Source organism: Aquila chrysaetos, chromosome 1, assembly GCF_900496995.4.
Source record: "Aquila chrysaetos chrysaetos chromosome 1, bAquChr1.4, whole genome shotgun sequence".
Taxonomy (NCBI): Eukaryota; Metazoa; Chordata; class Aves; order Accipitriformes; family Accipitridae; genus Aquila; species Aquila chrysaetos.
Window position 1 is genome coordinate 35,406,830 of NC_044004.1, and position 25,809 is coordinate 35,432,638.

A 25,809-nucleotide genomic window follows, 5' to 3' on the forward strand; every position below is an offset into this window, starting at 1 on the left:
TGATGCCACTGGATCCCGGATGCTTTAATCTCATAACTTCGTTGATTTGCTTTGTTCTCCTAGCACTCATGTGCCCACAGGTACACAGCTCTTCTTTGTACACATAAATCTGCTTGGGAGCAGTGTTTCTGTTGACAGTAATTAAGTGCCATGGTGTATATAGCTACCTGGTACAGTAACATGAACAGCAGTAATAACCTGATTTCCAGTACTTCTCAGCCTGCTACTTGCCTTTTGATAGGTGTCAGTATCTTTTCTTGCTCAGAGCTGGTCTGGGAACTGGCATTGTTAACCAGCAGTTTCTGCAATTGAAAATAATCTGGAGACTGAAAGCTTGAAGCAAAATTGCAGCAGTCCAAAACACAAATTAAAATAAATAACATGCACATGCTAAATGGCTGTTTTTTGCATGTGGGTTAGTCATGAGCCAGTGTTGCTGTGGAGCACAGCTGTAGCTGCTTCTTACTAAAGAGTAGGACTGCTCTGTTGAACTTTCTGGGCCTTCAAAGTTACTTTTGTGGAAGTAATATGAGGTAGGCTGCAATTGTTCAAATTGCAACCAAAAAGGGAATCTGAGAGAAATGCTGTGTATGCAGGAAAAAGATTCTTGGGATACATGGAACAATTCTCCTTATTTTAAATGGTCATTAAACTTTGAGATTTACAGACAAAAAGTGAGAATACTTGTTGCAGAACTGTCCAGGTATTTTAATAGTTTGCAGAGGTCTAAACAGTTAGATCCTTCTGGATCAACAAACCAGTTTTGGTACAATTAAATGTGTTGCTCTTGTGTATAATTGGCTTCCCATGTGTCTCATTATTTTCCTTGTAGCCTCTTCTTCTGCCTAAGGGGGACCTAGGTTAATCTGTCAACTCCAGTTAGTTTTCAAATTCCTGGGGCCATTTGCAGAGGAATTTCCCCTTTAGAGGCTCCCCATTTCCCACTTGAATTATTAGGGTGGTAATATAACCACTCACATTGTCAACAATTCCTTAGTACCAGGAAAACTGACAGTGAAGTTAGAGGGATTTTGCAGGGTGAAGCTAGAGTTCTAAAGAGCATATACATGATCATTTGTGTGTGTACCTAAGCAAGTCTTACAGAACTTTAACAAAGAACATAGAAATTCATCCTTTGCACTTCTTGTGCAAGTACATATACATTCTAAAAATACGACTAAATACATTTCCTTCTTTGTCTTTGACGTTCATAAGTAAACAAACAGTAGACCTGTAGAACCCTTCACTTCTTTCTGAATTACCTACATTTCAATAGAAATTCTCTGTTGGTCATGAAACTGTAGTAAGAGAGTAGGATTTAAGGGTGACTGAGTAGTGTAACACTATTATCCCAAAGTATTTTTGCTTAAACAGAGTTTTATGATACTGTGTAATTTTATTTCTTGGGACATAGAAACCAGTTGTGTCTTTACCTGAAGACAAAAATCTGTCCTGAATAAGGGGATGCATGACTGGAGCAATGATTCAGATCCTGCAAACTTTGCTCATGTAACACAGTAAGAGTAGCTGCTTTTGTGGGTCTTGAGAGCCCACATGCTTGGCCTAGAATCTGCTGGCAGTTTGTTCTGTTTTCACTAATATTTTATAAACCAGCTGTAATGCTGATGTAGTAGTGTGGTCATGTTTTTTCACCATACTTTCAGACCATGAATGACTGCTCGTGTTATAACAGCAAAGCTTGCTTTACTTGCTCTCTCTTCACAGAAATGTAGATCATACATGATTGTATTACAATAATTTTTCCTATTGGCACAGGAGTTAACATTTCATTTCCCTAATGTGTACTCATCAGGGGGTTTTTATGTCTCTCTATATCGAGCTTTAGCAACATGGCACTGTTCCTCTGTATAGCAATTATGTTGCCTGTCCGAAAGCTTGACGTACAAGCAGCCTAGTTGACAGAAATAAGCTGGAGCTATTAAAATAACTGTAAATGAGGCTGACAATAGGAGCTGTCTGCCATTGTCCCAAAAGGTTTTCTGAACTGGAAGTAATCAGTTGAGTTCTAAGGCAACCCCATCAGGGATCTTCTAATTGCGAAAATTCCCCCTCGCCACTCCCCGACTTCCTGAAAGCAAGTTCACAATCTTTGTAGACCTTAGCAGATTTATTACTTTTAGCCCAGACTACCCAGTACTGAATCATAATTTCTGGGCATAATCTTTTATGTAGACAATTTTAAGAACATGTTTTCAGAACTTTTTTTCTTTTTATAGATGGTCTAAATACTGTATTTTCCATTCATTTGACTTGCTTTTGTACGAATGTGCAGAAAGCAATGTGGCAGGAACTGGAAGGCAAAATGTTACTGAGTCTAATTATTTACAATTCTTTCTTTTGCCCTGTGTTTTGTGCTACTTTACGCATTTAACTAAGACATGCAAAACCTGTTTTCTCAATGTTTTAAAATATAGTCTGTGTTTGGTGCAGAGCTTTAACTATGCATGTCTTTGCTTCTAGGTCTTCATACTATCTCTAGATGCTTATTTAAGTGATAGGTGCTCTTAACTGTTGAACATTCTCTATTTCTTCAAATCTCTACCTATCTTGTTTATAAGCTGCATGTAGCATAGATCAATAGTGACCCTTTATCTCCCTCCACTTGAACACAGTTCAAATTACTGCCACCTGCTCATAGCACAGAAGTGATGCATAAACTGTTCTGTGTTTTAAGTTTTATGTCAAGGTCTGGGTTTGACCATATGCTGGGGCTCTCTGGATGCCAAGTTTTTGCCCCCCAAAAAGTGTTTTACTATGAATGCATTGGTAACTTCTATGCATTTACAAAAGCAAGTCTGCCAGGTTTGACTGGATACTGACAGTGTCCGATTGCATCACCAACTACTCTCTCTGTTGTTCCATTAGTGTCATATGCAGAAATTGTTTAATTTCAAATACAGTAGGTTATTTAATGGAATTTGGGAGTTTTTGAAAACTCATATCAGATTTACTTAAGGTATTGGTACAAAACTGGATTTGGCTATGTATTTCATTACATCTAGACACTTCAGTGGAGTTAAATTTGAGATACAAAACAGGTCATCGTTTTATTATGATTGTGGTTTTACTTTGTTCAGTTTGGTTTTGTTCAGCTAAAATCTCAAATCTGCTCTGATGATGATGGTTCCTATACTCTGTTAAGGGTTCTGTGTGCTCTAGAGACCACATATGCTCTGCAGTGATATTCTTCCCCTTCCACCTCCTCAAACTTGCAATAACTAGTCCCTGGAAAGAGAGGAAGCAGTAGTGGACTTGACACATTTGAAGGTGTGCAGCTGCACTGCGAAATGGCATTTACCAATTAAAGAACTTGTGCAAATTCACTACAGTCCCATCAGCTTGCTGAAACTGCTGGTGATAAGTTATTCAAAATGTTCTATCTAAGCCTTCATTTGCTAGAAAATGAGCAATTTGTCCTTGAAACAGCAACAAGAGTTGCTTTCCATTTAACAATCCTGTCTAAGCATGATTTCTTAGCTGGTAGTACACAAGACAACTTGAAATGTATACAGCTTTCTATTTCAAAGAGCTATAAATAAAATTTCATTCCATTTTGGGGGGAATCTGCCTTTATAAATGCTGACAAAAGACTTGCAATTCCAATATGTTACTTTCAGCTTATTTTCAGTATTTTTTTCCTACCTTCTCCTGAGAGAAATTTTTCTGAGCGTTCTCTGAAGCAGAAATAGTAAAGTTTAAGTTTTTCATTGCCTTTCTTCAGTACTTACAATGAAGAAATGTTATATATATAAAAAAGTTAATTAAGACCACTGTATAGAAGCTTACTGAATATCTAAAGAAATGTGTAAAATCTAAATATGTTACAAGTTGTAAGTATTAGAAGGGATGTTTATATTGATGACAGATGTTAGATGATATTATCTAAGGACTTCAGGGGTGCATGTGACAATCTTAACTCTATAGCCTGCAAGCATAATTTGTTGCAGAATTTTTCAAGGGTGGTTGTGTTTTTGTGGGGTGAGGTTTTCTTTGGTTTTGTTTTTGGTTTTTTTAACATTAAAGTACCGTTTACCAGGATGCATGTAAGAGGTAAAGCCACCAAATTATTTAAAAAAATAAATCAGAATGTGTTAATTTAAGATTCAGCTTTACTTGGGCAAAATAGAAGAATCATTGACTGGTTGAAAGGAAACAATGAAACTATTTCAAACTAGATTGAATTATTAGTTATGCACATTCATATTCCTCAGACATGTTTGCAAACAAGTAATCTGAATTGAGTTATGCAAAATGCAATATTGATGGTTTGTTGCTAGGTTACAGTCTTTCTTGCTGTGCCTAATTAATGCTCCTGCAGAAGAGAAGAGCAGTGAACACCTCTTGTTCATGTGTGATTCAAAGGCAAGCAATAGTTGCTAAAACTTTCTGCTCTCCTTCAGGGCTGCAACAGGATTATTTATATTCTGAAACAGTACAGTTTAGTCTGTGTGAATCATCAGATGCAAGAAGTCTGATGTGTGAGTAGCTTGCATTGTCAGTGATAAGCTTTATATTGCTATGGAGTTGAAGCGCAAATCATATTTCTCTCAGTGGCTGTTGCACTTTGTTCCATGGAGGCGTAAAAACGTAATGCTTCCTGTTCAAGTGCTTATGTGATACAAGTAAGGAAGGCTAGCACTTTTCCAGCTCAGTTTTTTTATCAAAAATATTACCTCTCTTAAAAGAGAGATTGTATATACTTTTTAAAAGTTCACACCGCCTGCCGCAGGTCTTTTTACTATTTCAAGAGTTAGAGTGCAGTGCCTCTCTTGGCATTCTGCCCTGTTTATAGAGTGGACGAGCTGACATTTCACTTCTGCAAAAGGAATCTCATTCCATTCCTTCTTCAGGAGGAGACTGTTTCAAGGAGTAAGGAGTTCACAGGATGTAGATTTTGGTCTTTTCAACTGATATTTTAAGTGCTGAATAGTTCCTTGTCTCTGTGGCAGGACATACTTGAAATCTTCAGTGCTTAAAGATAGTTGGTTTGTGTAGAATAAAGACCGGTGTGATATTGTGCTGCCTTTGTTTGTTCTGGTTTTACCAAGTGGTTATTACTTGACTGATCAAATAATATTAAATTTTGTTGATATTAGCATTGGATGCTATTTTAGAAGAAATGTAGGCTTAAGGCTCAGTTGTCCCTTACACACTGGTGCTTGGTAGAGGCCTGAGTTACAGTAGCACAGCAGCCTCAGGGAAAGAAAGAATTTTTTTCTTGGGAGTTCAATAGGTTACATGTTTCAAAACCTTTACTTTATAGAACGCTTTATGGCATGTTAGGGTTGTGGCTGTAGGTGGCTGCTGCTTCAAGGCATTTCCCCATGTCAGACTACAGTGGTGGCCAGAAGTTAAGAAGTTAACAGAAATACAGATAAATTGGCTAGAGGATTTTTTTTTTTTTTAATTGTTCTGAAAGTGGAAAGAATCTGAGCTATGTATGACACTGGTCACAATTAGTAATAGAATCAGAATTTATATTGAGTACTACAGATGGGTATAGTACTTGTAAATAGTGCGCTCCAGTCTGCTGTAGTCTGCTTTACCTTTTGTGGGTGGGTGCCATAACTATTAATAAATTTGATTTTTTTTTTTTTTTTGAAGTCACCTTGCTTTCTCTTACTATGTCTGACAGGGAGCATAAAGTGGAGGAAAAAAAAACCCACAAAAAACCCATGCACAACACACAGGACTGCACTTGCCAACTGTCCTGATTTGACTGTGCCTCTAGAATTTACTCAAGGGGAAAAGGAGGACGAAAGAGTATGGATGTGTTCCTCTTTGAGGCCTCTGGGGACTGCTGAGAAGCAGACAAGCACTGTGTCTTCTCTTATGCCAGATGCTCTTTCCTGTTTGGTTGGTTGGTTGTTGGTTTTGTTTTGTTTTTTTTTTTATCCTGTCACCTCTGCTATAGCCTCTGTATTTATACAGCTCAGGAAAATGAAAGAGAGGTGTATTGCAGGAAAGGCAAAACTAGAACATATAAGAGATGGATAGGAACAAGAAGTCTGCTGAGGAAGTCATCTGTGTTCATCTGTGTTCGATCTGGAGAGTGTTGAAGAACTGCACTTTCATTAACTTGCAGCAAAAGGCAAAGTATGGGTTAGAACAGATGCTATTTTTAAATAAGATCACCTGGGCAGAAATCGAAAGTTAATTAAAATGAAAAACACCAGCTTTGTGAAATGTTTTTGGTTTTCTGGTCTATTCTGGTTGTGCAAGTGTGGAGATTTTATTAACAACCTAAAAACTGTCTGTTTTGAATTGCTTAACATTAGAAGCCAAAGTATGCTAGTACTATATTTAGTAACATTTTACTTAAAAAACAAAACAAACCAACCAAACCGCTGATCAATGAGGCTGATGTGATTCTTTCTTTGTTTTAACAACTAAGCAAAGTTCCACAAAATGTGAAGCAGAAATTTGGCCAGAAAAACTGTAAAGTTCTGGGAGTTGGACCTTTGTCCACATAAAAAGCTGATTTCATAAATATTAATAACTTTCTGGAAAATATATGCAGCCTATCTAGAGGTAGCAGAGATTCAAGTAGTAAACTGCAGTATGTGCTGAGCATTTCCCCCAGTATTATTTTTAATTCAAAAGATTGTGCAGACCTTAGTGATAGTTTATAATTGCAGTCAGCGACTTACCATTTGTTTAGAATTCAAGATAAAGTTGCAGTCTGTGTTAGCGTGTTGGTAGACTAGTGCCATTGAGGGACAGCATGCCTCTGTTGGTAATGGGCTTAATCCATTCACATCTTAAACTTTGATTTGGATTGGTTGTTCATTGCAGGTCATATTTGATCAAAACCTTTGTTCATGCAGTTCTTAAAATACTGGCTTTTTTTCCCCTGGAGATGGCTTTTAAAGCAGCTAAAGAAACTTTGTGATTAGCCCAGCTTATTAGAATTTAGATTAATTAAGTTTGTAATCAGATTTCAAGCATCATGTTCCAGGCCAGGGATTTCTCTTAGTTTGTTTCAAACATCACTCCCTGGGCAAATTCTGCTAAACTGCATTTTCATGCTTTGCTGAGAAATGATTGCAGGTTTTGATTTCCATTACAGAATCATTAATATTGTTAATGAGAGTTCTCATGGATAAGCACACTTAAAGAGGATCATCCCTGGGAATTGGGAGTATTATAGTTTGAGCATTTGTTAATTAGATAGAATTGGCGTATGTAAGACTGTCAGATTTGAGGTGGATTTATGTGTTTATTTTTGTTTTAAGAGTGACTTTGGTTGTAGTGACTTGGGTTGTGGGATTTAAATTGGAAGTAATGTTGGTTCTTGTTGAGAGTGGGGTTAATGTTCTGCTTTTTCCTCAGTTGCTGTATTCATAAACCAGCCTGTTCCTCCATATTGAATTCTGTCCAAATTCTGTTCTATAGTATTCACTTAGGACTTTTGCCTTCTTTTAATGAAAATGAAGGAAACACCTGTTGCATCAAGTGGGAACATACCTAGTCTAAAATTTCAGACATGAATATTGTAAAATCAGCTTTGATGTCCTCTTGCAGAGGACTAAAAAACATTTCATCAGCGCTCTTTTTACTCCCCTCTGGTGGTTAGTGACTGAATATGAATTTCTTTTTATCCTGACCACTTGAAAGGCTTCAAGATTGCATATCCAATCAAGTGAAAAATGTTTTTGGAATCCTCATTTCACCGTATTTTTGGAACAATAATATTTACAAGTCTTTGGAATTGCCATACATGCTAAAGATTCTTTAGTGGTGCTCTGTGGAAGATTTCTCTACTTGTCGTGCTACATAAAAAGCAAATGGTTTGTAAAAGTTAAAATTACCAAATTGCCTCAGTGTAGAGAATGGATGGGAAATTCGCTGATTAAATATTTTTCTGTGGATGGGAGAGGAGTTAGAGCAGAGATGGAGCTTTTACAGCCTTGAAGATAAAATAGAAGCACTTAAGCTGTACTCCCTAAATGTCCTTTGCACCACTTGAAGAAAAAAGTGAAAATACTTTCTAGGAGCCAAAATACAGTGTTGAAACTGGTGATACTGATCAACATCTTCGAGATGCTTAATGGTAGATCCATTAAGCCGATTGCAAGATCAAAACAGATTAACTCTTCACTTAGATTGTTTTATTGCTTCTCTTTGATATGAGTTCCCATCATTTTTCTCTGTGATATCTTGAGAACCACTAGAACTAGAAGCCAGTGAATTTCTGAACTCTGTGAGTGCTGGCTTTCAGATCCCATATAATATTGTGCAACCCTAATATGTAAAATAGATCACCAAAGTCAACATCTGCAAAAGCAGAAGGCTGGCACACTAACCAATGATACTTCAAGGACTGGTTCCAGACCTGTGGTTTGGTAGGAGAACTATTTTTATCTTCGTAAAAAAAAGAAAAAAAGAAAAAGGGGTCTTCGTTACATTCTTGTTTGGGCTTGTGTTTATTAGAAGGTATAGTAGACTACTGACATTTAAATGCATTTGTATTCATTATTGTTGCATAGAAAATAAAGATGAAGCTATTAATGTTCTCATAGCAAAATCAGGAAAGATTTCGTGTTAAACTTGCAGAAACAGGAGCAATTTCAGCTACAGTAATGAGAAAAGGATGGTGTTTTGTAATTACTGATGTAAGGTCAGAATTGTACAGTAACATTAAAAGTTGGGGGGGGGGGGGGGGACACACGTACTCCATGTAGTTGTATGCATTTAGTGTTGATTGTGTTTTGTGACACAAGTGCTGATGCAGAACCAGAAGAAATTCAGGTTTTGGTAACCGGAGCTTCCCCCCAACCCCAGGCATGTGTACTGGATCAGTATCTGTTCCATTTTATTGCTGGGTGGAAACAGCAGGAAGAAAGCTGAGTCACATTAGTAGACCAGTTGTCCCTTCCCTTGCTGTGCCTGCAGCTTTGAGTGATGAAGGAGAACTAGGTGTGGTGGCCTCTCTTCTGCCTCCTTCAATGTGCGAGGGGTGAAGGGAAGTTTTTGCTCCCTATCTTCCTGTTGTCTTTTGCGTGGCTTTTATACTGGAGGAATGTTATTTTGAGTCCTCATTTTTAACATTGTTAAAGTAATCCACTTATGTGTGATGCCTGTCTCTAATAAGTTTTCCAACTTCCATACATACCTGTCTATTCCATCTATTTTAAACTGTTAAGTAGGGTACATGGAGTAGGTTTTTTTTAAAGTACCCTTTATGCCTCTAGGAAATGTTCATTCAGGAATTTGTCTGTTGATTAGTGTTAAACAGTTATGTAGACATTTTTGCATATCTGACCGATCATAAAATTGTTTTCCTAGATGCTTTCTATTTCAGTTTGGAATTATAAACAGCTCATAGAGGAAAAAATGTTCACCCAACAATTCAGGATCTGTTGGGTAAGAAACATGAAAAAAATGGAAAAGTAGTTTTAGTGAATGAGATTTCATGTTACTTTGACTAATGCACGCTTAGAGTGTGGGTGACCCTGTAGAAAATCAGAGACATCCTGAAAACCAGAGCTACCCTGTTGGGTAAACATCTGTGTTATGCGACATGTTCAGTGGTCAGATGATCAGACAGATTACAAGCCTTTCATTGAATATTTCTGCAAAAGTCAGTGTAAAATATACAGAAATAACGTCATATGTGCAGATCTAATTTGAAATTAAAAATTAACCAAAAAATAAAGTTGCCCACGTGTCCTGTATTGTGCTGTTAGTCACTATCCCTGTAATCTTTTTACATAGTTCTTTTTGAGATACTGTTACTGGCTTTTTGGTGTGGTACTTTTTTCCCCTTTGTCCCTTGTGAAGTATGTGAAGAGAATGGACACTTGAGAACTGATAGGCCACAAAAGCAAAATAGGTTCAGTCTTCTTTTTCCTTGAGGTAGGCTTTGATAACTAAGGTGGTAGAATTTGTAAATGCCAGGTGAGCAGATTGCAGGAGGAGAGCTCCATTACCACAAGAATCTCTTTTTATGTTTCTTTAAAATCAGGCAAGGCTATCTTAAAATTAATGTGCCACTTCTGCTGTAGCTACTGTTAAGAAAGCAGGACAGGTGTAAAATGATAACAGTTGCTCAATTCAGTACATAAGCCTGCCGGCTGTGTTCTGCACGGATCGCAAGCAACAGAGTAGTATTGCTGGAAGCCTTGCTAAAAGGTAATTAATACAGTCTAGTCTTGTGTTTGGTAGGACATGAAGGTTTTACAAAATTTTCCAAGGCATATGTGGAGTCTACCCAGACTTAAGATGAAATGCTTGCATGCCACATCCAGCATTTAGGTTTAAAAGTGAGGGCTTAGTATTTAACATATTTACTCCAAAGCAGGTCTCCTGGCTGAAGTAGAGAGGTGCAAAAGGTATAATGTGAGTGAGTTACAAAAATAGAATCCAGGTACCTGGGTGCTCAAGGCTGCATGTCCATTTTTAAGAGCAAATTTATGTACATTAACAATCAGAAACTATGCCGGTAACCACAGCACAAATCCAGTGACTACATAGGATTATTATTTTTTTAATAATAAAACTGCCATCAAGGAAAATATAAATAAATACTGAGGTGAAGAGACTGGAAATGTAAAATGCCAGTACCCTTAAAATTAACACCTTGGCTTAGTTTTTGATGATGTTCCTCTGGGGGGGTGGGGGGAGGGAAATTATAAAGCCACCAGTTTGCTTTCAAGAAAACTTTATAGACTATATGTAATGCATGTATATTTTCAAATTGCAGCGCCCCTCCTTTTTATCCCATTTCTGAAGCCTTTGACAATATATAAAACCAATTTCCACACTGACATCTGGTGGTAGTTCTGAAATGCTGTGTGGTTTGAAATGTTATATATGGGTATTTTGCAGGTCTAAGCATTAGATGCTATCCCCTCCAGACCTGAAGTGATCTTACTGACATCTTAAAATTTCAAATGATCATCATCAGACCTTTATGCAGCTTCCCACAAGGCAAAGATAGTAATGGATAAATGAGTAATTCATCAATATTTATCTCATTTTGCTCAGCTGGTATAATGCATTAAAAAAAGTGTCTGGAGCATGTGAAGGAAATGATACTTAGAGTTACTTCCTTTCCCGAAGAACTCCTGTAAAAGTACAGTGGCATAGTTTTATTGAGGTCCTGTTTTACTGATGGTATATATATGTTGTGTGCAGTAGATGAGCTCAGGAGAAGGACCGCATCACACATAGTCAGGATATGTGGCTGTATCCAGAGTCCAAAACCAGCTGTCATGGTGATAGTTTGACTCATCTCAGCTCCAATCCCGATTAGGCCTGGTGTGTGTCAGTATAACAAACGGTAAGTATGTTATGTATGACAAAGCCCTTCAAGATTTCCACAGAAATGGTTACAAGGGCTTGCTCTGTCCCTCACCCTGACACATATCAGGTTCATTTTAAGTTCTATTTAGAAAATATCTCAAATCAGACAACCTGTAAGAGCAACTGGATCAGGAAAAGGAAAGTGAAAAGTTTTATTGTGCCATGGCTCCGTTAATCTATTTAATATTCATCCGCCATCATATAGGTTACACCACATCGCATAGCCTTTTGACACATGCATAGTATGACTGTACCTGTAAGCTGCTTATAAAAAATAGATCTGTGTTTCCTTCACAGTGGATAAAAACTTGAGTTCTTCATTCTCTATTTAGTTCTGGCTCAGACAAGCTCCTGTAGACTCAGCAGACAGATTTTTATTAAGTTTGTGAATTGTGAGGTGTTCCTTAAATGGTAATTCATTTTATGTGTGTAAAATTGAGCTAAGTGCTGCTTTCCATTGCCAGAGAGAGTAATGGCAGCCATTGGTTGGTCCCGCTGCTACAAAGATTAGCTTCAGGTATAACTTTTGTTTTCTTTTCTGTGAAATGTCTGTGTGAACCCACTAAGCACGTTAAGAAAATTCAGTTAAATAATTCATTTGGGCACACAGATAAGAATGTTTCACATCTAAATAGCTGCTCATTAATATGAAGAATGGTAAACAGTTCAAGAGTTTGGCATCTAAATCAGATAGTTTAATATGGTATAAAATTCACTATAATCAGAGAGGAGTAAAGGGGGTCATTCAAGTCCCAGAAGACTGTGAATTACTCATTATATTTAATCTTTTAGGCAAAATAGCTTTTATGAATAGTGCTAATTGATCTGATAAATCTCAAAGGATGTTGGAAAGGAAATTAAGTAATATATTGTTTTAATATCTGTAATGCATAATTGCTGAAAACTGTTGTAGTAATTTTTTGTGGCTTCAGGTTAGCCTCAATATGTTTGTCTGTGTGTATTAACACAGATTGTAGAATCAATGTCAGTTATTTTGAACTTGTATTCATTTTTATTTATTCATTTATTTAAGCTTGTTGCTTACTCTATTTTTACACACTTCTGCATATTTATTGAGCATTTTCTATTTACCTTTCTTCCTATTAAACAGGTATTATTGAGACCGCAGATCGCCTGGATCGTGAGACTACTTCACATTACTGGTTAACTGTTTATGCAACAGACCAAGGTGTTGTGCCTTTATCATCTTTCATTGAAATCTACATAGAAGTTGGGGATGTTAATGATAATGCTCCTCAGACCACAGAACCAGTTTATTACCCAGAGGTCATGGAAAACTCACCTAAAGATGTATCCGTCATTCAAATTGAGGCATTTGATCCAGATTCTAGCTCAAGTGAAAAGTTAACCTACAAGATTACAAGTGGAAATCCACAGGGATTCTTTTCAATAAACCCCAAAACTGGTAAGTACAATACAGTGGTTTATTTTACATATGAATGAATCAACTTATCTGCATAAATACATAAACCAGGCAAAACCAAGATCTTTGGTTTAACATTGTAGCCATGCTTTCACAATAGTTAGAGTTAACCTGGTATCTTGAGCTGTGTCAATATTAGTAAGTTATACAAACAAGTAGAAGAGGATTTGAGAGTTAAGCAGTTGGTTCAAAGTACCTGACATCTGCATCGTGCACATTTTGGGAAGGTTTATTTTAGAGTAGCTCCACTCTAGACTGGTCAACACCCATTTGTTTTTGTAGTGCAGTAAATATACAGTAAAAATACATATTTTTAGCTTAGTTTCATCCAAACTGTTTTTAGCAGTCTCAGTCTTCCAATTTTGATGCATAGGGTTTTTTGTCAGGCTTTTTATTTTTGCGGGTAGTGTTAGTCTAAGTAATGCAAGCCATTTATTAACTGCAAACTCATTTGTCCCACAGTCAGAAGGGACTATCTTTGTAAGTAACTGTTGCTGTTGTAAGAAATATAAAATCTGGAAGATAATTTGCAGGTGTGGTTGTTATGTAATGAAAAGAAAGAGTCTGAGTTTAGTGGTTGTTTGGAAAGCTTCAGAAAAAACACACTGAGGTTTTAACAGGAAAGTACAAATACAAGAAAGAAGTGACCTTTTAGTAACTGTGAATTACAAATACTGAAATGTGAGTAGGGCAGAGAGACAGGAAGCAAATAAAATAATCCATTTTAACTGAAGCTACACAGCGATTTTGAAAACAATGTAAAGGCTGATTGCCATCCCTTGCTTCTGAATGAATGTAGAGAAAATAGTACATATACTGGATGTTTTTTCCACAGATCTTTTCAAAGGGTAAAGAAGGGTTTGGTTCTAATTAAATAATATTTTTCTGGTTGGGCACAGCTTAGCTTTTCATATGTTTCACATAGGTACTGTTTCACAGTACAAATTACAGGAGGTGCTTCTGATTCACTCAGCCAGAAATTTCTTCTCAGAATCCAGACGTTTTTAGACTAGAGGTCTTGTAAAGGTGTAGATAGTGACTTTAATCTGTAACAAACCCAGTAAGGAGAAGGGAGCAATAGGAGCCTTATTCATTTAGCTCTTGCTCATTCGTGGAGGGAATTTCAGGGATTTAAAGGAGCAAAAATTGGGTGAAAAATATGTTTTGAAGGCTGGGTTGACACTATGGCCTTCATTCTGTTTCATAGTTGTTTCAGCTCAGGGTATGAAAGACTTGCATGCTGTATCAGCTGTAATTGCTGTATCAGCAAAGCTCTGAGTGCAAGCACAGGTATGTTATTGGGGTTATTTCTGACAATAACTTCTTTGTCAGCATGTGCTGCATCTGGTTGTGAAGACATTGCCAAGAGAGACATATGAAATAGCTACAAGCAACAGAAGATCTTTAGCATAGTTAAAACCTGTATCTAAATACTATATTTATAGAAGCATTGGTTTTAGAACAAAGGCAGCCTAAGAAGTAAAACAAGAAAAATTCAACTGCAAAGTCCTATAAAGTGAATACAGAAACTCTGTGTGTGTGCGCTTTATTTTTATTTGTCTTTCTCTGCTTACACATGATACAAAAGGAAAAATTTTCCACTCTTTTATCGTCTTCCTTGGCCTTTCTGGTTTTGAAAAGTACTGTTTGCTTGCTACTTTGATATTTCTTATCGTCTCCATCAGTGATGTTGATAAAAATGGGAGTAAAATTGCTTGTGAATTGAGTGGAAAGAACTGAGTGACTGCAGTGCTCAAATTGCAAGTGAACATAAACTGTACCTACATTCATTTAGTCTTTATAATTGGCCAACTGTTTTTGGTTGCTTTTTCCTTATTTTTTCTGTAGCTCATTTTCTCTTCCTCTTTCTTCCGCTTTTTTCCTGCTGCGCTCTGCTTTCTGTCATTATGCATCATTTTCCAAACTTTGTTTTAAAAACACTTGCATGCCTTCCTTACCTAAGTTTTGAGATGACGAAACATCTTTATTCCTATTTAATGGATAGAAGAATCAGTGCAGCAGGAGATGGTGACTTGTCTTCAGACAGTTTGTAGTTTTCCACGTCAGTACCTTACTGCTGATCTCATTTATGTTAGAAAGGGAGCTTGAGGGAGCTCAAGACACTAGATGGTGAAGTGATAAGGAACACTTAATAGAAAGCTAATAAAGTTTTTCTGTCAAGAGAGTTTCTTACCTGCCTTCATTGCAGCATGCATACTGTAGAAGCAAGCAGTACGGTCTGGAGTCCTTCTCAGCTATGTGTTAAAGAAGGGGGGGGGAAACAACAAAATCCCAAATGGAAATAATTAAATAAGTATATTTCAGAATACAAGCACTGAGAGGAAAAGAATATCCCTCTGATTTACATTCATCAGGAGAAAATTTTTTTTTAAATATAGTTAAAATCACAGGGATCATTGATGTCTATTACTGTTAAAATTGTAATGCTAGATAGACATAATAAACATAGAGAGAAGGGGAAGAGAAGAGGTGGGCAGAGAAGAAGAGAAGGAAAACCTCTTTGGCTGTTTTCTGTCGTGTTCCCAGAGTGCACTCAAGTATAGTTCAATTGATATTAAATAGCTAGCTCATGTATATTATCTCCCTATTAAATAGGACGCTGGATTTCATGTGATCTAACGGGCAGTTTTGTTTTTCCTGTACATGTTTGGTTTGAAATGTCAATCTGCACTAGGCACTAACGCAGTGATCAAGATGAGTTTTGACTGATGTTATCAGGTTCGTAACTTCCCAAGTGTCTTTTCTGTCTATTAGAAATCAAATATGTTTAACCTGAATAGATCTTATTTGGGGTGAAAGCGCTTTCACTAGGAGTGGGATGTTAAGGAGTTGAAAAATCACTTTAAAAGACACTAGTTATTGTTGTAGTTATAACACAGTGTTTTTTATCTCCCTCAATTATTTAAAATAGGGCTCAGCTGAAGAACTTTTGACAGAATTAGTGAGATCAAATCCTGTCTTGTTTGCTTGTGCAGGGTATGTTACCCTTGGACCTTGTGAGGCTATCCCACTGTAAGGTATTTGTCAAAGGGAGAGAAACCTTCACAGGGCCCCAGGTTCCCCTTCCAGCCAAAGGGGAGATAGGGCTGGAATATGAATCAGGTCTTTAACTGTATCCCACTGTGACATTGAAAGTGACAGAGTAAGAGTTGAGTGTGTGTTAGTTAGGTTTGTTACTTTGGGCTGCTGTGCAGCCCCAAAGGCAAATAGAGGACTGTAATGGCGTTCAGTCCTGAGTTAAGGCAAGGCTAGTGTTGGGATTCTTAAAATATGTGGTGAGTGTTAAAAATAGGTTTCAGCTGATAGTATGTTATTGTCTCCTCTCCAGGTCAAGGATCCATCTTTTTTCTGTCTCTATAGAATTTAACACTGTGGTATTGTGGTCCATGGTTAGAACTCCCACACGTAATAGTAATACAGATTATAAATAGCAATAACCTACATGTAACCTATGTCAAGTAAAATACTGCTTTCTGTTCTCTAGAAGTAGCTAATTCATTTCTAGAATTTTATAGGCTCCAGACTAAGATGTCTTGTGTCCTTGTGCAATAATCCTGCATTTTTAGATGGTGAAACTGACTGATGTGGACCTATGTAGGATATAGTTCATCTTTCACAGAAAGAAGAGATTTCTTTTCGTGATAAGATCTATTGATTGACTGATCTGTTTCTCAAAAATGCTACTAGCTGAAGTAGTATGTGTGCTTCTCACAGTGATCAGTTTCTGAGTATCCCCTTCAGTAAATCTTCATTGGCACTTAAAAACATCTTTCTTATTTTAACTAATTGTAAAATAACTTAGTTAAAGAAACTTTGCTAAGTTTTTTTTCCATGCAGAAATTGTTTCACTTTTTGGCGCAGAATATATAACACTACATCACAGGACATTTTGTAATCTTTTCAGATATACCTGGCTTTTCATTAAAGCAAATAAAATACCATTTTCTTTAGTTTTGGAGTTTCCATGTAATGAAAAAAACCTGCTGTACATATGAGCTGGCCAGGTGGAATAAAAATAGTTATCATAATGTTATTTGCAGGAAAGAATTAGAGCAAAGTCTAATTGCACAACTTCAATGCTCGACCTGAATAGAATTGTAGGCAAATATGTAAGTTATGGTAACTACTTCATATCTGCTTAACTTCTTGCAAAATAGCTTGTAAGCAAATACAAAAGTAATTGACAAAATGGTAGAGTTCCAAGGCATTTTAATATGTTTAGATGGAAGGAGTTGGAGTTGGCAGAATTTGATAGATATTCAGAACACCCATCTTGGGATTCTATGGTTAATCTCACCACTTACCCCTAGAGCTACTGCACTGAGGATCAGAAAAGATTGGTGCTTTTAGCAACACTTATGTAAAGCAAAGGATTATGTAACAGTAAACAAGTTCTGGGTTTCGTGCTTTGGAGCTCACAACATACAGTGTTTTCTCTGGTATGTATGATAGAAAGTAAATTGGTAATATTTCACTGTTTCTTGTGGGTGTGGTTTATTTGCATGTGAATTTTTGGGGTATTTTTCTTTTTCCATTTCATAATTACCTTGTAACAAGGTCAAAGACATTGAAACTTAGTTATCAAAATACTTGTAGTTGCTAGTTTCCATATTTCATTGGATGCATTTGGATATGTTTTGTCTGAGAAAGCAATGAGATGGACAAAAAATGGATGCTTTAGGGAGTGAGTAATGAGCTATTTCACTTAAAAGTGAATGTTTTATTGTTTGAATTAAATTACTGAATATTTTTATTTTTATGTGAACACAATCATATTGAGTGGGCAAATTTGTATTTGTTTCCATCTTTGATTCTTTCATATTATAATAATTTGCTTTATTGCTTTTGAGGACGAATGTTGGAAGCATGACAGTTAATAGCAGGATTGCAGTAAGTCTTAAAGAAAGTGGAACAGGTAATTAATATGGCATCTACTAATAATAGCTGTTAATACCATTGTATGTAAGTGTACGTTTATGAGCTGTTTATGAATTATGATTATATAATTTCTAATCTATATTGGATTAACCATTTAGAAATGGATCTGTTAGTGTCAATTCAAAAGAGAGTTATTGTATTTATTTTACTAAGAGTTTTCAATCAAAACACATAACTTCTTCCTGTCTGAGACAAGAGAGTGAGACATGCATAAAATACAAGCTTTTTGTTGCACCCAGTAAGAATTGTAATGGTAGTTTGCAAACTAGCTCCCCAATTTAAAATTTATACTTACAGTTCCCCAGAGTGACATTGTCAATGAAATTCTTTTTCTATCATTTCCTATGTTTTGTAGATTTCTTCTATTTTTATTCTTTAAATTGTGGGATTGCAAACTCCACCTGAAATTAAAAGAAAGGTATTCACCTTTAACGGATGAACAATAATGGCTCAACAAGTCATATGTAAAACATGGAAATTTAAGAGCTAAGGAGAATATCCTAAATTGCTGCAGAACTAGAGCCATTAGACTGAACTCTCCCTAAACAAAAGGAGCTCACTGAATTCCCCTAGGCTCTGTATCAGTTTCCATATGGATGGAATAGTTTTGCCATGCCACTACTTTAAAATATGGCTGCTACTCAATGATACAGGCTTTGTATAATTAATATCTCAAAGACTGCTGAGTTAAGGTGCTTGAAAGAAGCTTATACTACCTTGGAAGTGGCAGTATGCCCGTTAGAATGGCAAAAGCTGCATTTGCATAGCAAAAGGAGTTGCAGTTCTCCTTAGTATTACTGAGGAAGAAACTGGAATCTTAACCAGTATCCATATAGGGTGAGGGAAGACCCTTGTACTTTTTTTTTTATTACCTTGCCCATGTATTCAGGCAAGAAATAATTTCTGATCTTTTTGCCAAATTAGTATGCTTATTTTTCACTCCAGGACTTCTGTTATATTTATTATACCAATGAGATATGGCACGGGGAAAGAATCAGGGTTGGGTAGCAAATAACACTTTCTCCAGAAGCCATGCCTTACTTCAGAAATTGAAAACAGTAATAGCAAATGAGGCAGGGAGTTACTTGATGTTGCTCCATACAACAATATTGAGTCAGATTTGCAGAAATGCTGATTGTAAAAATATAGCTTTCTATGCCTTTAATGCAACTTGATATGAAAGTAATGCATACTTCCAAAAACTAGACTTGGGTTCATAACCTGGACAGCAGAATGACAAAATTAATTTTGAGTGTTAATTTCCCCATACTTCAGTTTTGCAGGTATAAAATAGGAATAATTGTACGACGTAATTGCTTGGGAGTGTTGTGCAGATATATTCATTCATATTTATGAAGCACTTGGGTATTATCATGAGAATGCCACGGACATTCCTTTGAGGAAATTAGTAATCCTGTGGTGTAGGAGTTAGGCCATTTAGATAAGGCCTTCCTTACATAGGGAATTCCAGCAGAAGCATTGAGTAATTACCCATTTCGGAACATACTGTATCCTGTGCTCCCAGTGAGGCCTGAGTCTGTGCATCTTAATGCACATATGCAAGATAGTCAAGTTAAGATTATGTGGCAGTCTTGACTGGAATTTCCTAGTTTGAGTGACTGAATCTCAAGATAAGTGTTTGTCTAGGATTTAATATTATTTGATGTAACTTTTGCTCTTATTTTGTTTTTTCCTATGCTTTTTTTTTTTTTACTATCTCAAGTTTTTGAAAGAACTTACACTAAATTGATCCTGTGGCAATTTAGGATTGTGGCAGGTTTTGTTTCATAAATTACACCACACCTCAAAACATGCATTAGAGTTAACATCAACCTTCAAATTAAGTGCTGATTTAAAGACATTTTTATCTATGCAATCCCAAAATAGAATGCTATTTTAATATAAAAAGTTTGTTCTATCCAAGAGTGGGATTTAAATTTTGGTAAGACTGAGTCTGTCTCTCTCACTGTTTGTTAGTCTCTAGTAATCATTAGAGCTTTGTGAAGTTATAAAATGCTAATAGCTCATGGGCAAATCATCCACCTCACATGATTTTATTGTTTTACACTGTTTGTAACCTTTAAAGCAGTATCTTTGTGTGTGTGTATGTGTGTCTGATTTGGAGACTGACTGAAGTGAAAAAGGAAATGGGTACAGCTGCAAACAACTTCCGTGGGTTTCCGATAACACTGGAGAATTACTTAGTGAGGAAATGAAGGGCCAGTGACCGCACAGTAGTATTGGCTTCATTTTAACAAAGGAAATCTTTGTTGTTTAACTACTTGTGGGTTTTAATCCCAATTGACCTAATATTTTAGAACTTGAATAAAACCAGTATTACTACATTGCACACTAATGTGATTTAAAGTTAAATAAAGACCCAAACACTGAAATTGTTCTTGTTACTTCTGTAGCTGACAAACAATGCAAGGCTCAATTATTGTTCATTCATGTTACACAGCTCGAAGCATATGTAGCAGCCTCCATGTACCCAACTGTTTACCTGTCACATGCAGAGAAAATAAAGTATTTGATTACACTGTCTCTAGAATAGACTTTTTTTTTCCTTTACATTTACTGAAAATGTAACCAGAATTAACCCAAATGTTTGTTAAACTCCTGCAACCAGAAGGTTACATGAGTAGACAAAAGTTTATATAGACATACATTTGCAAAGAGAGTTTAATTTTGCAAAAAGCTACTTTTATTTTCCTTTTTAAATATTGTTTAAAGCACTTGAAGTGCTATTAGACTTGTGGTTTTCAACCTGGTCTCTTTTGGAACTGGTAAAAAGAAGTTCATATCTCTGAAATTTCTAATAACATCTTTACATCCATTCACTCCGTGATATTTAGGGATTTACCACTTGAAAAGATAGAAAATTTGCTATAATGTAGGCAGCTATTTTAAAAATTATTTGCAAGCATTCATGTAGAGATCACTTCTTTTAAATTTTAGGTGGTGGTGTTGGGGCTTCATTTATTTATTTATTTATTTTATTCTCTTACATCTCTTTGGAAAAAGAGAAATGGTAGGAGCTGGGAATATAAATGGGAAGCACAGCAGTCCTTCCCTTCTCCTTTTTCTGTCCCTGGAACTACATTCAGGTCATGATCTATGTTGTAAAGCAGGAGTATAAAAGAAAGTGAGGTTTTCTTTCAGTTTCCCCATATTCTGATGCAGAAATGGTGATGGAGACAGAATCCTTCTATATCATATGTTCTTTTTAGCTGGAATATATAATGTGCAAAATTATAATTCTAGCCAGAGAAGAGATGGGTGATCAGGTACTGTTATGAGCCACTTGCATAGTATCACCTTCACACAGGCTTTCAAAGATACCAGTCTTCCCTTGATAGGCTCTCTGAGTAGTGTAAATTAATGGAGTTTGTGTATATAACACTACTATAACATTAGTATGGATTAGTTTCCTGTTAAGAGAAGATTACTCAGAATTAGTGTCCTGATTCATATCCAGCTTGGCTTGATTTTTGAGTGATGAAAGTAAAAGATCGGTCCCAGCAAAAATATAGTTCTACATGAAGTAATACTATTTATCTATCTGAAAAATTCACAGTGGGAGTCACAGTCAAAGGCTAACTAGGAGTCAGCTATAAAATTCTTCTTCAGCTTTTCTGAGAGCTGAGACAAGACCTTTAGCAGCAGTTTATGCGAGCATGTATGTCATGAGTGTTGCATGGAGGTCTTTACATATGGTTCAGTTACAAAAGCAGTTCCCTTTAAATCAGTAGATAAAAGACTGCAGTGGATTCCAGACTTGTTCTGGTAGTATTCTGTCTTGTAAATGTAGGAAATATCATGCAATTAAAGCAAAAGAAATTTAAAAAAAAGCAGTAGCATTGTATAAATCTCCAGATTCTCACTTAGAAACTAATATTTTAGGGTTTAGATGTATAGGGAGTTAAGGGGCCTCAAAAGAAAACCTGTAATGGTTTGGAAATATCCTCATATTCTTAGTGTCATTTGAACAAGTTTCTCAGTACAACTGTACTTTTGTAAATACATGTGTCATCCATAAACCATTCTTAACATCAAAGGAGAGAAGATAGTAAGGACAATTGTATCTAACAGAGTTGTTAAACTGTTGCCTCAACTATCCTTTCATATGAAGGGTTTAAATAAGTAGCCAAAGAAAATTCCAAGAAGGTTATTTGTAGGCTTAAGGCTGCCCAGAACCGTGAGGTATCTCAAAGTGCTGATCTGTACCTCATTTATCCATATACAGAGAACACTGGAATAAGGCAGTTCTTCTTCTAAAAAAAAAAAAAAAAAAAAAAAATTGTTTTTATTCATAGTGTTAGATCATATGATGGTTTTTTTTCTGGCATGCTACTCTTGGCTCCTGTCTCAGTTCCTTCAAGATAAAAACTTGCACAGCCAGTGTCAATGCTGTGATAAATGTTGAAAAAGTCTATGCCAAATGACATTTTTTAATTCATCTTTTTCAAGTCTTTCAAAAACTTTATGTATTTCAATAACAGAAATATAGTTCTGTTTGCTGGCTTTTTAAGGAGACATGTTCTTGAACTTGTCTACATTTTCAAATTTAGAATACTGTATTTTCAAATTGGATGGCCAGTTCTGAAGTTGACAAAGCAAGACCAAACATCTCTTGCAACTGATGAGCTTTCTTAAGGAAATCTTCATTGTTTGAATTAATAAAAAACAAATAGTGAAATAAATAAATCATATAGACACAAACAAAAATAATCCAGTGATGAAGATTTAGAAGGTGAATTTCCCCCTTCTATAAGGCATATCTTCAAAATTTGGAGGGAATGGATTTTGTCCATAACAGTCAGTTAGCTACTTTTATATCCATATCTACAAATCAGTTAATTAAATATTATTTTTCACATTTTTATATTCTAAAATGTAATATTAATTAAATAAAACATTGTGACTTTCTCAGATGAGTTTGTCTTTAATTAATAATTTTATCTAGATTAAAATGAATATTTTTAATATTAAGCTGTATTTTGTGTGGCTGCTTACTCCCCTGTTTTGGTGGCATCAATTACTAGTATGGTGTTGTAACGAAATTATGAGCTGCATCTAAGAATGAAAGACTTCTGGTTTGTGCTGGCAGTATTTTATGACCTGTACATATTTAGTTCTATTCAGTGATCTCATTTGTCTTTGTGTAGATGGAGTCTTAGATGTGCTAAGATAACTGAAATCAAAACCCTCCCTTTATGGTTTTGTTTCCAAGGTGGTTATAATAAGAGAGACCACATTTAAAACTAGTACTTCTGCTAAGTTTTCTGGCATCCTGTAGAGTTATTTGGAAACTGTTTTCCCAAAAGATACTTCCTTATTATAATATGCTAAATACTAAGGAACTTTAACTAGACATTTTAATTTCTTATTTCACTTAGAACATATCACTGTAATTCATCAAAAATTTTTAAACAGCTGTTCTCATACTTTGCCAAAAAAATATTCAAGTAGTATCAAACTTTCTACTCTTTCCCCATAATACATTTTCCTGTTTGTAGAATTTTATTAAATGGCAAAAAGAGTTCAGTAATTTCTCCTATTACTTACAGTTGTTCTCAACCAATGTTGTCATTAGTTATATGTTGTAATTGCAACCAAAACATTGTTTTGTGACTAAAAACCAATCTTAGTAAAAACAATTGAATTGCATAAGAGCAATTTTGACATCAAGACAATAGCCAGCATGGAAACCTGCTCTGATATTTCTTTTTGAAATCATGTATTCTTAACTCACTGTGATAACTTTTAAAATCTCTGTTTAAAAGTTCAGGTTGTCTATATAGTGAGGTGTAGTTGCAATGCATGCAGACTTTGACTTCATGGTTGTTGCTCTTTAACTGTAACTACAAATCTGTTTGTTGATGAATACTTTCAGTTAACTCAATGCAAAAAAGTTCAAAATTGTACTTTGTTTAGCTACCTTGCATTTCAGAGACAATATTTACCAACTGTAAATAGCTTTGCTAGCAGACTAAGTTCCAAAAAACTCTATACATTCTTTCTTTGTGAATTTTTCAGTCTTCCTTAATCCATGTGTGTGTTGCAGTAGTTTTATGGGAGATTAATTGTGAAGTTGTAAAACTTGTGGCAGAGGAAGTGACCTCAAAACTATCCTCAATCCTTTAATAATTGGTCTTAAATACTTCTCTCAACTGATCATGATTTTTTTAAAACATACTAACAACTCAGTGCTGGCTACTATAAGCTGAAAAATGGATTTCCTTTGTTCAGGGGAAAAAAAAGGCCAAGTTTGGAAAGGAGTGTGAGGTTTCTTTCTTTGTTCAAGCACTATAAATGCAGTAAGATTATGTCAGGTTTGAAAAGATCTTTCAAGATCATGTGAGATTTTCTGGCAATAATTCTATATTTAATTATTGACCATGTTTTGTCTCAAAATGAGATAATAAAGGTGAGTGATGAAGATCGGGTTACTTAGAGTTAATTACTGAAGGCATTTGAGCTTTGAATTGGTGTGGCCTTAGTATACCAGATGGTGCTGAAGGCAAGAGTATTTTTGCAATGTAAGCAAAGAGATAACAAAAATTTGTAGTGTTCTGTTGATAGTAAGATCAAAGTTCATTCTACAGGAAATTTACCACAATTTACTAGTTTCCTTTCAATAATCATACTTGGGTTTTGTGGTTATATTTTCCATTCAAAATTATTTTAGCTATTTTTTTACTATTTATTAAGTACCTTTGTTTTGTGATTTCATCTTATACTGCTTATGACTTAAAGTTCTGGTTTTTATCTTCTTATGTATGAGAGAAACAAACTACCAAAAGAATACTATTGACACTGAAACTGGACACATCCTAAATGCTTTCAAGCACTCAGAATGCAGCATCTTAGACTTAAGATTATTTTTCTAGTATAGCTATTTGGGGGTGTGTGATTATTTATATATTTCTTTTCATTGTTCCCCAAATAGTTTTACTAGTAAAAGAATTACTGCAGAAGCAGTTATATTCCTGTCTTAGTAAATCCAGCCTGAAAATAATGTGCTCCGTGACTAATTAGAGTATACAAAACTACATGGTTTACTTTTGTAGGATACATTTGAGCAGTTTTCTATAATTATATGATCACTAAATGCAGATTTTATACTTCACTTGAAATCTAGTTGAAATTGAACCTCTACCATGTTTATTGAATTGGATGCCTTAGTTGTTTATGTAAAGTGTTTCTTCTGCCTTATACCGTACGTTAATAATCTTTGGTGGGTTGCTTGTCTTTGCTCCCTACTTGCAATCACTAAAATGATTAATGAGTACTCTGATCAGCAAATTCCAGGTCTTTCTATCTGGATGCTGTTAAAATAGTTCAGGGAAGTGACTCAAATTCAGATGTGTACCTTGCACTTATACTTTGTGGTAGTAGGATTGAGTAGTTAAATTGCCTGGTTACTGATTAACGTGGTGACTGGTGTTATGAAATATCAGCCATAGGATTAAGTAACTCACTTTTTGACCCTATATACAAAGCTTACAGTCTGTCTTGGCAACAAGTAACAAACTCATAAACACCGATATTACTGTACTTCAATAAATGTCTAATGTGCTGACACAAGCATGGCCCTATGGACTAGGCTGGTTATCCCTTCTTTGATGCAGACCTGACTTGGTTAGGACTGAGATCTCAATTACTACTTTATTTTTCATGGACTACCATTCAAAGGGCAAGACATTTATTCAGCTGGGGTAAATACGCCAAAAATGTTTTTTGTGGATGAAATCCAGAGTGTATTCATCAGCATCTGAAATAGGAATAAGGAAGTGCCTAAATAAAAAGAAAAGGTGATCTGAAGAGCAAATAGAGTGTGTAGTTCTGTAAAGCATCTTAGACCTTTCAGTCTGGAGTTTGCCTAGGTGCCTGTACACTGTGGGAATGTCCTTCTTGCTGGCTTTTGCCTGAACTGCTGCAGATGGGAATTGAAGGGGGAAAGGCACCAAAGCTGTGAAAGGCTGCACTAGTTGAGTGCAATCATGCTATACGTAACAGAAAGGGAACGCTGATTACAGCACAGTGTACTGCAGTAGGTCTTCTTTTAATTTTTC

The 25,809-nt window shown here is 35.8% G+C and overlaps 1 protein-coding gene across 13 annotated transcripts in view; it reads left to right on the forward strand.

The window, feature by feature from the left end:
• Window positions 1–25,809, forward strand: part of FAT1 (FAT atypical cadherin 1) — a 113,901-nt gene that overhangs the window by 26,623 nt on the left and 61,469 nt on the right. For all 13 annotated transcript variants that reach the window (XR_003922922.2, XR_003922921.2, XM_030010946.2 and 10 more), the window contains exon 3: window positions 12,440–12,754. Coding sequence is in view for 11 of the 13 variants with exons in the window: in XM_030010946.2 (XP_029866806.1) it covers window positions 12,440–12,754 (315 nt within the window). In the remaining 2 variants the exon portion in view is untranslated. The remainder of the gene's footprint in view (window positions 1–12,439; window positions 12,755–25,809) is intronic.